We start from the raw sequence: 14660 nt of genomic DNA on the forward strand, positions 1-14660 counted from the left end.
GTTCCAGTCACGCAAAGTCTTATCATAGCATATTCAAACCAATAACGTTAAATATATATACAGTCAAGCTGGAAAGTCTGCACACCCTTTTCACCTTCTCCACGTTTTACAATAGATTGAGTTTTTTGAATTTTTTGTCTAAAAATTCTACACAAAATAGCCCATCATGACAAAGTGATAACACCTAGGACTCAAACCATGAGAAACAAGATTCTCTGGTCTGATGAAACCAAATTGAATGTTTTAGCCTGAATACCAAGCGTCACGTCTGGAGGAAATCAGGCCCCGCTTCACATCTGGCTGATACCATCCCTACAGTGAAGCAGCTACCCCACAAATAGTACTTACAGTAATCCCCTACATGATGTACTGTCAAGCCGGAAAGTCTACACCGCTTTCACCTTGTCCGCGTTTTATTACATTACAGACATATTCTACAATAGATTGAGTTCTGTCTCTTTTATCTCAAAATTCTATAGAAAATAGCCCATAATGAAAAAGTGAAAACAGGTTTTTAGACATTTGTGCTAATTTATTAAAAATCGAAATGTAAAAAATGATATGTACACAAGTGTGCACACCCTTTAATATGACACCCAAAAGGGAGCTGAGGTGCATTTTGCTTCCACTGTTATTGCTTGAGATGCTAAATTGGAGTCCACCTGTGATAAATTCATTTGAAAATGGAAGAGATTCTCTGGACTGATGAAACAAAAATTGAACTTTTTGGCCTGAATACCAAGCGCCACGTCTGGAGGAAACCAGGCACCGCTCATCATCTGGCTAATACCATCCCTACAGTGAAGCATGGCAGTGGCAGCATCATGATGTGAGGATGTTTTTCAGTAACGGGAGCGGGGCGACTAGTCCTGATAGAGGGAAAGATGAATGAAGCAAAGTACACATAAATCCTTGAAGAAAACCTGACGGAGCTTGCAAGGATATGCCAAGAGGAATGGTCAAAATTGTCCAGAATCAAGTGTGCCAAGCTTGTAGCTTCTTTCCTAAGACCGCCTTAAAGCTGTAATCGCTGCCTAAGTTGCAGCAAACAAACATTAGGCTAAGGGTGTGTACAGATATGTTACCCTTAAATAACCTTTTTTTGACAGTAAAATAGAATTGCATTTCACTTTGTCATTTTTGGTTATTGTGTAGATATTTGAGCAAAAAATGAACCTAAATCTATTGTAGTATAAGTCAGTAAAGTAATAAAATGTGGAGAAGGTGACAGGTGTGTACAGACTTTTCGGCTTGACTATGTATGTATGTACATATATATATAAAGTTAATTTCAGAGGCTGTTTAAAAAAGCATGTTTGAGTAGTTGAGGAAGAGTGATTAACTATTGAGTTACCTGAAACTCCTACCATAGACAGAGAATCTGCACAACAATCCATACTAGGACTTTTAGGTCAGGCTGATTTGACCCACCGCTGCTGGTTTTTGGACCTGCTGAAGTCCGAGCTGTAAAAAACAATCAGAAAAATGACTATGGACTATGCATAGCCATTACAGCTTAATAAGCCTAAATGACATTGGCATATTACATAATTAACATGCACTTATACTGAACAAGTAGAACTGGACTGTACATGAGTGGTTTTGACTTGTACCATGTGTTGTGAGCCTAACAATATGGCCCATAGCAGCGGTAGCCCCACTCGCCGAACAGGTGGCCATGCACTGGAAAGACCCAGCATCTTTGGCAGTGATGTTCCTCAACTGAAGTATCACATCTCTGCATCGTTGGGTGCTGAGTTCTGAGTCATCTGTCTCATTCATGGTGATGAGTTGTCTGTCCGGGTCAGACACAGGCTCACACTCACTTATGATGTTCTCTTTGCACCAGTAGACTGACAGTTCCTTGCACATCTCTGGCTGATACACAGTCACACATTTGAGTGTCATGGAGTCTCCCTCAGCCATGTTTAGTTCTTGCTTAGGGTACATAACCTTAACTGTAGATGAATAAGGAAACACAGAAATCACACTCAGAAATAACACGTACATACTAACAATACTAAGCCAAGAGTTCTGTCAAAGCACAGGAAAGGCCAGATTTCTTTTTCACAATGGGCCCAAACACATTGATCTTTCTTACAAATAGCCTCAAAAAGGATCAGGAAAGTTAAGAGGGCTAGGGCCAAAAAGTTACAAAGGTACACATTACCTTTGAGTTTATAAAGTGTGAATTTGAAGATGGTATCAAAACTAATTGCCCATAAAAACATACCCAAAAGTAGTACGTTTCTGCGTTGCCTCAGTATTTGTGAAAGCAATTTAAAAGTGTTTACACAAGATCTGTGTTGTTTTGCACAGCTTTCAGATAGGATTATCAGACGTGTGCCAATGATGACAAAATTCATTTCTGACACTTAGCACTAAGCTCCACATTTGGTACTGCTACTTAAATACATCTAAGTTACTTTTTAATTTTTGTCTTTTTACAATTGAATGCCCTTAATCTTAATGTTATGTACATCATACACAATGCACCATATTGGTGTTCATACTGTGAAGATATGGTTTACAACCTTAAAAGGTTTAAGTTGAAGAGTTAAACTGTTTAGGGGGAGTTTGTTAACGGTAAATATTGGTTAGACATGGTAACTTTAATCTTTCCTACGTAGGCGTGAATGTCTTTATGGACGGTTATGTTTGGGTAGGAGCCTATAAAGAACTCTATTGTAATGGACTACGCCTACACCGCCATAAAAATTAAAGTAACATCATAGGTAGATACCAGAGACATATATATATATATGCTGTGAATATGTTCATTACCCATTTAACATATTCATTTCATTAGACTTGAAATAAACACATTCAAACTAAAGGTTACTTAATATGAAACATAAATTTGATGCGCATACAGATTCTCAACAGTGAATAGCTTTCTCAAGACAGGCAAACAGAATCTCTAAACTATTTGCTGACAAAGGAACATTCATTTCTTACCTGTAGCCTGCAAAGGTAAGGTTAGTAGGCAGACAACCATCAAAGCATAAATAAGATCTACTGCGTGTGGAGCACGGCACATTTTTATTATCTTTCATGTGAAGATGTAAAAGATGTTTCTAGAATAATGTCACTCAAGGTGTGATGAAAACCTCAAGAACTACGGAACTGAAACGTGCAAACAAACACTTCTGTGGCCTGTTTCCTGTCTGCAGCCCTCTGCAGTGCTCATGCCACAGTAACCCAATAAAGCTAAGGTAAAGGGCAAGCATGTCTCAATGCAATGTAAGAAACACTGCTATGACACCAGTGGTGCATACCACCAAGCATCATATTTTTCTTTTTAGAGGTTGGCCCTATGTTATTATTCATGGAAGAATTGGTGTAAAATTGAGCATTACCTTACTGCCAATTTAGATGTGGGCTTTGGATGTGTTGAGGCAATTACATATTCGTGGACAGAGTGATTTGTATTTTCAAATGTCCTCGTTTTCTGATGATTTAGAATTTACAAACAATACAGGGATTAACGGATACATGATGACCCCAGTGTTAGCCAGACATGAGTGTGACGTAATATTCTACATAAAACCCCGCCTTTTCTTTCGTCACGTCCTCTTGCCGTTGGTGTCTTCTCGCTGAGGTAGGAAGTCGCGGTTCTCCGACATGTAAAAATGAATCCGTTTCAATCTTAGTCGTTTGAAAATCATCCATCATATGTTTTAACATTTTGTTTCATTTCAGACACATCTCCACAACATGAGAGCGAAGGTAAGGAATAGTGCATTATTTATTTTTCAGGATTTACATAGGAAGCTAACGTTGTATAGCCAACGTTACGTGCGTCACCAGCTAATGCAACCATAGCCTACGAAAAGTTTTGATATGTTGTTGCCTTAGTTTTATACCACACCAAGTGGTTTGTTCTATGTAGCCTTTTTTGTAAATACTGAATTGTGAACTTAGAGCTGCATAGTGGCAGTGTAGGCAGACGTTGCTAGCTAACACCAGGAATACGGCCGTTAGCCATTATGCACCAAACTAGCATGGTGTGTTCGGTTTGCTAGCTAATCATATTTACAAACACACGTGGGTTTGTTGGAACAGTAATGTTTTAGTGATAATTTGACCAATGTAGTCATCAGTTGCCTGCATCGCTACAGGCAATATGCTGAATTAGTCCAGAAAGATACTTAACTGTAAATATCACGTGCAGCTTCTAATGGTTGTCTTTGTTTTCACAGTGGAGGAAGAAGCGTATGCGCAGGTAAAATAGTTTCCTCTAAGCTAAACTTGTTTTTCCTGTATTTTCCAGACACATTTTCCAACCAAGCTGATTATGGCCTATGTTTGACTGTCATTTTCTTAAATGCTTTCTGTGTTTTTATCCTCAGACTGAAGCGTAAAAGGCGAAAGATGAGGCAGAGGTCCAAGTAGACTGACCCCTCTCCTGCAGCTGTGTCCCCCTGTCCCCACTGCACCAGTCCTCAAGTTTCTGCAGACATTCTCCACGTTCTCAAAGTGTACCTGGAAGGACGGCAACAACACCAATGGCCTCACCAGAACTGCCTGACATTCTGCAGTTTGCATCAGGAGTTTCGTGTCAGCTTGGAGCTGGAAGGTTGTGGGGGGGAATCAAGGACATTTCTCTTGTTTTGGGGTTCACTCTGGACTTGTCACCATCTTTCCAGCACAGCTGATGTGCTCCTGTAAAGACCATAATAAAGCTCTGGTTTATACACTTAACAACTCTTGCTTCGTTTACTGAATTGATGCATGCATCAGCTTTCTATTATGGAGTGTATAGTGTAGTAAGACTTGTGCATTTCAATTGACATATTGGACCAAGCATGTCATGAAACCTGGGCTGGATACAAGGTTCACTGATATGGGCGTGTCAGGTGCTTTGGTAGGTATCTGGTAACATTCATAAAAGGGCTCTTGCTGAAGGAGGGCGCTTGGGGAAAGGTCATATTAAGTCAGGGTGGTTGAGGCCCATTAAATTGTCCCAAGTTTGAAGCTGACGTGTTCTGTTTAAAGTGTTTGATTTGCGTTTGCCTATAATATGGCTGGAAGTTTGCAAATGTTGTGCCTCATGTCATATGTGGGGATGCTTACATGTCCTATACATATATATGGTCGTCATCGAGAAGTGTCTCCAGTCCACATTTACTATTAGTCTTAAAGCCATACATGGCCGAGACGAGTACCTTAACGGTAAAAAGCCGACTTAGGTAAAAAGAGCTGTCCATTTCATATCTACACGCGTGTGGCGATTGCTTCATATACATCTTCTGGAGTTCCTAGAAGACCTTTATTTTGATGTTTTTGTAGTCCGGAAGTGCGTAACAGTGCGTGGTCAACAGCTTACTACCAGAGTGTTTTCGAGATGTACATGGCTAGCTAGGTAAATTGTACCTAGACGTAATTTACAGATATCTACTAGAAACTGCTTTAAATGCAGGTGACCGGATTAACACAACTGTGCGGTTGGTTTTGGTAAGTATTTTCGTATTGTCTAATAAGGTACGCCTTCTCTTTTCTAGCTATCTGTTATGGCACAGCTAGTTTTTAAGGTAGCAGGTTTAGGCCAATATCCGTACGGTCGTGGAACTCTCAATAGCTAGCTAGTTGCTAATCTACATTTTAAGAAGGCAAGTAGCTAGATCACTGCAATATTTATTTTAAGCGTTAAGGCCGTTACAATACTAATATCTTTGACCATCTTAATGGAAATACTTTTGTGTATCTATCAAACCACTTCTGATTTTAAATCTTTTGGGAGCTTCTGTAAATAAACTAGCAAATGTCAGACAAGTAAACTTGCTAACGTTAGCTTGCGAATTTAGCCAGATAGCTGAAGAACCTGCCTTCTTGTACTCGTCTACTATTATGCTGTTCTGCCGTAAGCTTTCACATATCATATTTCTTTGAGAAATGTTGGTTTGGATGCAAATATACTGTCTGCATTGAATTGGTTACAATAATACTGCAAGCTGCTTTCCCAAGTTTGACAGATGTTGGCTAAAAGGCGTTTACTCGTGCCACTCATTGTACCTTATGTGAATGTTTAATAGCCTAATGTGGTTGTTTTACAGATACCTGGAGGGAGGATAACGTTGTTCTAATCTTCAGCCTGTGCAGACCGTATTTTCTACACTCCTGAAAAAAGGTTGAACCTCCCAGCCACACACATGAACACGGCATTCCTCTCATGCTGGGCCAAGCGCCATGCCTGACCGGGATAGCGCCTACCTGACAGGTGGTGGCGGAGGGGGCAGTGGCACAGGGGTGGGCTCAAGTATAGGTGAAGAGGCAGGTGCAGGCTTGGGAGGGATAGGAGAAGTCTGGGGGGGCATTGGAGGAGGTGGGGGCTGCATAGGAGGTAGTTCTGGGTCTTCAGTCATGGGTGGGGGAGGGGCTCTAGGGAACGGAAATGGTGCTGGGGGGTTTGGCTCTGGTGCCAGTATTGATGGTGTGTGCAGAGATTTCCTGCGGAATGTTTGCAAGAGAGGAAAACGCTGCCGCTTCAAACACCTGGACTTTAACGAGGTGCCTGACTTGGGGGTCCAAAAAAATGAGTTCGTCTTCTGCCATGACCACCAGAACAAGGAATGTGTGCGTTCAAATTGCAGGTTCGTCCATGGTTCTAAGGAGGACGAGGACTACTATAAAAAGACTGGGGAACTTCCACTCAGGCTCAGGGGCAAGGTTGCTGCGGGGCTAGGCTTGTCTCCTACTGACCTCCCTCTGAGTCGCGGAGAAGTGCCCATCTGCAGGGACTACCTGAAGGGTGAATGCCAGCGGAGCAACAAATGCAAGTTTCGCCATGTGAGGAAGGACTATGACTACGAACCACCACGTGTTGGGGTTGGAGGGGTCATGGGTCCAGGCGGAGTCAGTGGAATGGTAAATGCAGGTGGCATAGGAGTAGGAGGCACAGGCGTTGCATGTGGAGGAATGTCAGGGCTGGTCAACGGAAGTGGCAGCAACATGATGGGAATGGGGTGTTCTAACCTTGTAGGCTACAGGGAGCAGGGAATGGCAGGCGGAGGGGTTGGTGGGGGAGGAGTTGGCATAGGAGGCTTTCTTTCGACGGGGGCTTCTGGTCAGAGACGCTTCGATCGAACTTCTGTGTATGACCCCTTGTTTGAAAATGGCCTGTTTGAGGCAGGGCCTATGGAGACCCCTATGGATCATGCCACGCTTCAGCTGAAGAGACGAAGGCTAGAGGGCCTCCGACTGGCAGATGGGGCCGGACTGGGACACTATGAGTTGGGGGTGCAGGCCACCCTCCCAGTCCGCCCTTTTGAGTACAGGATCCTAGAAGAGGAAAACAATCTCTTGCGGAGAAGAGTTGAGGAGCTGAAGAAACAGGTCGGTACAAAGAGTAAAATATACCACGCAAGAGGAGCTAGAATTTGTAGTGCAAACTATTGACATCATTTTTTATCTTTCAAGTAAGGAATGTAAAGAACGGTTGCACCGCAAGAATGTGAAGCAGTTAAACTGACACGTATTGAAATTATTTTCGTTTGTTTTCCACAGGTATCAAATCTTCTCGCCACCAATGAGGTACTTCTGGACCAGAATGCTCAGTTTCGGAGCCAGACCAAGGTCATGACTATTGTATCAACCCCGGCGCCCTCAGAGCAGATCATGGCGCCCCCTGTGGGCTCAGTGAGCTCCTACAACCATGGTATCGCTCAGACACACACCACCCTGAGCAGCGCCTGCCTGCAACCCAGAGCCCTCATCCAGCAGGACCTGGTGGCTTCGACAGTAGCTCAGACGGTCCCTCCATCCAACGCTGCCCAGCCCACTGCACCCCCTCCCCACCTCAACCCTGAGATCACCCCTCTCTCAGCAGCCCTGGCACAGACTATTGCTCAGGGCATGGCGCCAGCTGTTTCCATGGCACAAGTTGCCGTGTCTGTGGCACCGGTCGCCGTGACATTGGCTCAGGCGATGCCAGGCATCACTATAAGTCATGCTACCACTCCAATGGTGTCGTATCCCATTGCCAGCCAGAGTATGAGAATCACCACTCTGCCACACTGAACCATGTGACTCAGTGCCCTGTGACAATGGCTGGGTGCCCTAGATCTTTCCTGCCACCATATATATTAACCCACCCGCACATCATGCTAGTCATTTGGAAAACTTGTGTATACAGGGGCTGTATTTCTGAGGACAGGTCAAAGGCTTCTTTATTTGGAAGACTTAAGTGTTCATCCTGATCTTCTACTGTCATGGACAGTGGTTTTTCAAGTGGTGTGAACACCTTTCATGTCTTGGCTTGTGAACATGTGTGTGCCAAAGGGACTTCTGAAATGTTGGCATCAAAGTACACGTTGGTAAATGTCAAGTATTTGACATGGGTCTTTGTTGATATGAACACATTGCCCTGGAACAGATGAGTACTAAACAAACAGACATTATGCTATTTCTAGAAGACACTGAGTTTTGCATTTGTTATGAACTCTTTTCTGGCAGGTGGCTGTTTCTGAGTTTGTTTGGTATTTTCCTTAAATGAACCGTCACAAACATAAAGTCTGTTGCTCTTTATATTGATTTGGCTGTGCCAGGAAACATTAAAACCTAATTATTTACCTGTATTAAGCCCTTTTCTCTTGCAGTACAACAATTCTAGATGTGTATGCCTTCAGAAAGCTCCCAACAACGTGACTTTGTACAAAGTCTTCGATTTGTAAATCATTTTTAAACAGCTTTAGGACCTTTCCGAAGAAAATAATCAAAAAGAACAAATGACGGGGTGGCTGAATCAAGGTGAATCTGTTCTTTATCGTTCAACACAGGTACTGTATTAATCCTCCACCTGGCTACGTTATTTAATCAATTAATTGATACAACACGCTGCCCAAGACGACTGCATGACCGAGTGCTTGCACACCCAGTATTTAAGTCGAGGGCAATGTACAGATGTGTTGGAAATAAGGAGGTACTTGTTTTAGACCAACAACAACAACAACAATGGAAAGGCATAAAATGCAGTTTTTAGTTATATTATGTGTTAAGATGTGTGTGCATACTATTGGGTGCATTCAAAATATCCTAATATAACAAGTTAAGATGCATGTACACAAACGTTTCAGTTACAGTGGAAACGTTTTCTCTTTTTTAAGTTATTATTTTAAGACAAGAAAATACAATCATTGCCTCAAGCTATGATACAACATCTGTATAATCAATGCAATTGCATTGCAACTGGCTCTCGTGTAGGTTCTCGGAAAAACCCTAATGACGTAATGACGATCGTTGAAATGTCCACGCAAATTAGTCTTCCTTGAACTAACAACAGTTTTCCTGTTTTCAAACAATTTTTGGCATGTTTGACTGTTATTATGTAATATGTATTGTATGGTTATAATAAGGTAGGTTTTAGCCCCGTCCACGAAAGCCCGAGGGCCGTCTCCACCTATTTGCAGCCATGCCAATGTCATTTTCTTGCATCTGTCGCTGTCCGTCTAGTCAAACAAGGTGGAGACTGGTATTGATGGTGCTGGTGCTGATGACTGCGCCGTTTCCCGTATGGCATCCTACGCCCATCCCCTGGACAATTACCATTGAATTACTTTTGCTTTGACTTCACTGGTAAAGTTACTGCATCTGTCTTGCCCATTCAGAACTTGCATATAAATAAGCAGGATACTACTGCAAAAACTGGGCGTGTGTCTAACGGTGAGGTAGACTACTGACGACCAGTTGAGTCGAAAAGCTAAAAGGAGGGCGCTCTGAGGCAAATGGGTAACACAAAATAAAAGAGCATACTTTCGTGTTGACTCAGCGGCTATGCCACGCAGAATTGGTAACGAGTGAGGCATTTTAGCAATGGCACATTTCTCTCGCTGAACATGGGTCGAAACGGGAAACACATTTGAAAATCTGGATCACCGTCACACACTGTCATTTCATTTACTGTTTAAACATTTTATTGGAAGTAGCTAAACTTGCCACGATGCAGAATGCGGGGGAAGATGGATCCAAAGGCTCCGACCAGGCGAACATGGCCCAGTCCGGAGAAGATGCCACCGAAATCGAAAAAACGGGGACCCCGAAGACCCCAGGAATAAGCGCAATGGCCGTTCTCTGGACTTTCGGGAAATGTCTCAGTGCCCTCCTGCCAGTATACTTAGCTGGGTATTATCGAATGAGTACCAGCTTTGTGGTGTTCGGGCTTATGATCTATTCCGGATGGAAGCACTCACGCGAAGCTAAAGAAGCAAGACTGAGATCGGCCATCCAGTTCTTTAGCAATGAGCAGGAATACACAACAACGAAAATATTTAAAAGTAAACGGGACGTTCCTGCATGGGTAAGGAAACTTCCAAAATAGCGTCTGTGCTCCACGACGCATTCTTCACACATTCTTGTGTAGTGTTTTGACCGTTTAAAAGCTCGAAACAGCACATACACAAAATCACTCTCATCAATCTATCCGCATGCAACTTCATTATGATAGCAATAATTTAGGAAAATATAATGTATTTAGTGTCCTAATCCCATTAGTTTAATCTCTATATCGTAATACTTCCTCCATAGGAATAGTTCATCCATAGGCCTAACTGTAGAATCGATTCTCTGCAGTTGACCTGTTTGTACACACCATCTGAAAAGTAACAAGAAGGCTTTCCAAAAACTTTTAAGGTTTAGGGTTCTCAAATGGTAGTTAAGAGTCACCACAAGATTCAACTCTCAGTGAACCATATGAGTACATATTTAAGATAATGTATATTGAACTGTCTGTCTAGGTTTTATCATCCCTATATCTTAGCATTGCAGTGTTTTATTGACATTCCGCCAGTAACATTGTATCTGACTTCACATTCCTATCATCTTTCACCCTATTTGGCAATTCAAGATAACTTCTGCATGGGACAGACAGGGTGGGGTCAGTGTATCAAACGGACAGAAAAAAGAAATAGAGACATTTCAATGCCATTTTTTAAAGTAGCCCCATAGGGAAAGATTCAGATCTGCAACGACAGAGTACTCTCTTTTTTTTAGAATAATACCTCCTGATCCTTTTGTTGGTACACTTCACTCTAAAAACAAGAAGTGGAACGAAGCCTATGAAAATCAAGAAGGATCAGTTACCCTTATTAAACTGTTGCATCAGATTGAGGACATGACGGCTGCTAAACCATTGACATTTTACATTTCTTTTTTCTTTTGCAGGTCAGTTCCTCAGATGTTGAGAAGGTGGAATGGCTGAATAAGGTACTTCAGTTCACCACCCCACAATGCCCAATGTTCTACACCACACAAGTTTTCCACAACAGAATGTCTTGTATCACTGCTCTTTGAACAATCCTGAGTTTATACAAAATCCAATATTCTTTATTACCAGCAATAAAGTGGATTCACCTTGGCCTCTCAAACATCCACATGAAAAAGCTGCCCAACCCTATCGGTGCAGCGCTCTCCTTACTCTCTAACTGTAAGCAGACCCGGAGTACTCTACTCTGACTACTCCTTACCAAACTCCACCAACTGAAGCATCTCCAGTTCCTCAGCTGATTATACCCAGGAACATAATTTGCCCAAGGGCAGTCAGAGAGCTGTTGTGCCTTACAAAGTCAACTATTGAACATGTGTGCACCCAAGCTCCCACTCATACACACGAGTCTTACATGGTGCAGCTGCTGTGTTGATAGACTGGTGGCCATGGGACGGCTGTTTACGTGAGTGGCTAGCAACAGCTATGACATGCACCAGTGTAACAATGTACCCCCACCATCCCTGTGGCCTCTGTGTCTGTGGTAATCCCTACAACAGAGGAGAGCGCAAAAGCCTGAATGCTAGCCACTTTGTCAGCCTTTCCACATTAGTGCTGGCTGAGTCACAGGAAGGAGGAGGAGGAGGAGGAGGAGGAGGAAGTAGATCCCACCAAAACCAATCGAATGCCAGCATTTATTCGCCCCCTCCACACCACTCAGATTCCAGGCTCCTACCCTAAGAATAGAACTAAGTAAGCGACACTGAATTTATGGCTACAGGCACAAGCAGCATTTTTCTTTTCAAAGCAGTGATTGGCGGGCTTATTTACAAAAAGATTAAATTAGCCATGTAAAGTGGTCTTTTTTTAAATGCTTTTTGTTATATTAAAGGACCACGCTTCTGATGCTGAGCCTCTTCTGATTATCGGTTTTCATGTTTTCCAACAGATTAGTCATGCAAAGCAACAACAAAAAAAACTCTTTAAGACTCCCTACTTCTGCTTTATGAAAAAACATAAAATCTTAACACACATGGTGGTAAACTTTATACATTTTATTATGCTGCGGGAACTTGTGAAAATGGGTCTTGAGTGTCCCTGGACATTGAACACAAGCACACGCATCAGTGCATAGATAAGTGTGTTTATTTTAGGCCTGGGGCTGTTGACTGTTCTGTTCATACAGGAGCTTTTGCCTTTCATTGACACTCGATAACAGCATGTGATCTCAAGCCTGTTATGTATGTTTTGAAGTTGATCAATTTTGTTTGATACTGAACATGTTCAGATACTAAGTGGGTTGCTGCAATGGTGTACAGACCCCACCCAAGTGTGAAGATGATTGAAAACCAGAAGGCATTACAATTTGCAGATATTTGACATGCAGTTAATGGCTACGTTACCTATTTGAAAAGTTGTTTTTTGACTACAGCTCTGAACAGGAACTCTCGTACCCTTCACGTTTCACAGGTGCTGCAGCAGGCATGGCCATTCATTGGTCAGTACTTGGAGAAGCTGTTGGTAGAGACGATTGCTCCTGCCATACGTGGATCCAGCAACCACCTGCAGACATTCAACTTCACCAAAATCGACATGGGAGACAAGGTACAGCTCTTATGTTGTGGCACACAGCCTCAAAGCAACATTTCACCAGAACTCCACCATTCAGGGAATCATTTTGTCTGCCATCTCAATCTCTCTGTGTTTGTGTCTGTGTGTCACAGTCCATGAAGGTTGTTGGGGTGAAGGCTCACACAGAAAATGACAAAGGTCAAGTTCTTTTGGACGTTTACATCAGGTGATTATAAACTGAAGCCTGTTTTTTTATTTCCTGTCCAGCCACAGCTGATGATAAAATGAAGAAATATACAAAACAAACACACATTTGTTGATAAACTGCACCTGTTTTACAGTGTTTTCTAAGTGCACTGATATATCCAAATCTTCTTTACCTGTCACAGCTACGTTGGCAATGTTGAGATTAATGTGGAAGTGAAAAGGTACTTCTGCAAAGCAGGTGTCAAGGGAATCCAGGTGTGTTGATTTGCATCCCAATTTGCATGTTGTCAACCAGTTCAAGTAGTGGTCCGAGATAGACTGGGAGCTGGCTTTTTTGAATAGTCTTTGTTTGGATTAGCCTTATTCATTGTTCTTTTTTAAAAAACATCACATATTGTTCAGGTGAACATGGAAAATGAAGGAAAGAGATGGATATTAGAAAAACAAGAGAGGCTCAGGATGACACTTGAATAAGCCTGTGTAAAAAAAACGATATGGCTTTGTGTGTGAAATTCTTAAACTCCTTTCTGCAAACTCCTTTTCTCATCTCAGCTACACGGAATGATGCGAGTTATTTTGGAGCCTCTGATTGGAGATGTGCCTATTGTGGGTGCGGTCACTATGTTCTTCATTCGCAGGCCTGTGAGTTGGTTATCCTAGTATTTGTCTGTCCATTCACTCATTCTTGTCGAATTAATTTATCCGCCCATCTTGTACTTAGTTGTGTGGAGATCAGTTGAAAGGTGTATAGCCTGTCTTTGCTATCGTCTTAGTATTTTTTTTTGGCAAGTCCATATCTAATAAGCTTCCCCATAGGCCAAGACTCACTCAAGGTCTTCTCTCCCCCTCTTTTGCTCCTGTAGAAACTGGATATAAACTGGACTGGGATGACCAATCTGCTGGACATTCCTGGACTGAAGTGAGTAAATCAGACTACCGCTAATGCAAACTGCCTTCCAGGTTCATGCTAACCACGAAATGCAATGCAATATTCTTGGATTCTTTGTTTTTATTTGGTTGTTTTAGTTTTTGTTAAATAATGTGTATGTTTGTGTCTTTTGCGATGTTTAGTGTGATGTCAGACTCTATGATCATGGACATCATTGCCTCCTTTCTGGTTCTTCCCAATCGACTGACTGTCCCACTAGTTGCTGACCTGCATGTTGCCCAGCTCCGCAGTCCTTTGCCCAGGGTAAAGGCACACACACACACACACACACACACACACACACACACACATACTTACACACAAACTTACACACAAATCACATGCTCAAAAAAATTACTCTTCAACAAGGGATGTTTTGTCTTACACTTTAATTCATTAATATACAGTAAGTACAAGACTGATAAAGATTCCCAGCCATTACCTGCAGTCTGAATGTAAAATCATTCAGTTATATGCAGTATGGCTTTTTTTTTTTTTACAGTAACTTGAAATCCTTTGTGTTTCCTTATTAGCATACAAGTGACCTGCCACACCCACAGAAACAGACATGCACACCCACGTCATCAAAATTAATTAGCGCTGGTGTCATAGCATGTCATTAACATGACCCCAAATAAACTCAACAGCCCCATTTCAACAATGCAGGCCAATACCCGTTTGTGTTACTTCTAACTCTTTTTGTCTTCTGACCTCTCTCTCTCTCTCTCTCTCTCTCTCTCTCTCTCTCTCTCTCTC

The 14660-nt window shown here is 42.3% G+C and overlaps 2 protein-coding genes and 1 long non-coding RNA gene across 6 annotated transcripts in view; all 3 read left to right on the forward strand.

The window, feature by feature from the left end:
* The first annotated feature begins 3543 nt into the window (after positions 1–3543).
* On the forward strand, positions 3544–4707 carry LOC308371567. Its single transcript, XR_013968805.1, has 4 exons — positions 3544–3601; positions 3703–3729; positions 4203–4225; positions 4353–4707. It is a non-coding gene; the product is annotated as an uncharacterized lncRNA (long non-coding RNA).
* Positions 4708–5321: 614 nt separating this feature from the next.
* On the forward strand, positions 5322–8576 carry zc3h10 (zinc finger CCCH-type containing 10). Of its 2 annotated transcripts, none has more exons than XM_080845500.1 (3): positions 5322–5457; positions 6057–7335; positions 7507–8576. In XM_080845500.1, the coding sequence occupies exons 2-3, from the start codon at positions 6190–6192 to the stop codon at positions 8017–8019; spliced, it is 1659 nt and encodes a 552-aa protein (XP_080701626.1). In that variant the 5' UTR covers positions 5322–5457; positions 6057–6189; the 3' UTR covers positions 8020–8576. The 2 variants fall into 2 exon arrangements, with proteins under 2 accessions (XP_080701626.1, XP_080701627.1); XM_080845501.1 differs by lacking the exon at positions 5322–5457 and adding an exon at positions 5465–5484.
* Positions 8577–9494: 918 nt separating this feature from the next.
* The window catches only part of esyt1b (extended synaptotagmin-like protein 1b), a 28669-nt gene continuing 23503 nt past the window's right edge, over positions 9495–14660 (forward strand). For 2 of the 3 annotated variants that reach the window (XM_080846822.1, XM_080846823.1), the window contains exons 1-8: positions 9790–10294; positions 11158–11199; positions 12668–12802; positions 12922–12995; positions 13159–13231; positions 13529–13618; positions 13840–13895; positions 14048–14168. In XM_080846822.1, the coding sequence (XP_080702948.1) occupies positions 9938–10294; positions 11158–11199; positions 12668–12802; positions 12922–12995; positions 13159–13231; positions 13529–13618; positions 13840–13895; positions 14048–14168 (948 nt within the window). In that variant the 5' untranslated portion in view covers positions 9790–9937. Of the gene's footprint in view, positions 9574–9789; positions 10295–11157; positions 11200–12667; positions 12803–12921; positions 12996–13158; positions 13232–13528; positions 13619–13839; positions 13896–14047; positions 14169–14660 lie in introns of those variants that run through there. The other variant, XM_080846824.1, reaches the window with a different exon arrangement.

The sequence above is a fragment of the Sprattus sprattus genome, assembly GCF_963457725.1.
Source record: "Sprattus sprattus genome assembly, chromosome: 10".
NCBI classification, from domain to species: Eukaryota; Metazoa; Chordata; class Actinopteri; order Clupeiformes; family Clupeidae; genus Sprattus; species Sprattus sprattus.

Excerpts from the sequence above, each read along its gene's own strand:
- zc3h10 (XM_080845500.1), top strand. The coding sequence starts at position 6,190 with ATGCCTGACCGGGATAGCGCCTACCTGACAGGTGGTGGCGGAGGGGGC. Across the intron at positions 7,336-7,506 it reads TTGAGGAGCTGAAGAAACAG|GTATCAAATCTTCTCGCCAC; the intron begins GTCGGTACAAAG and ends TGTTTTCCACAG.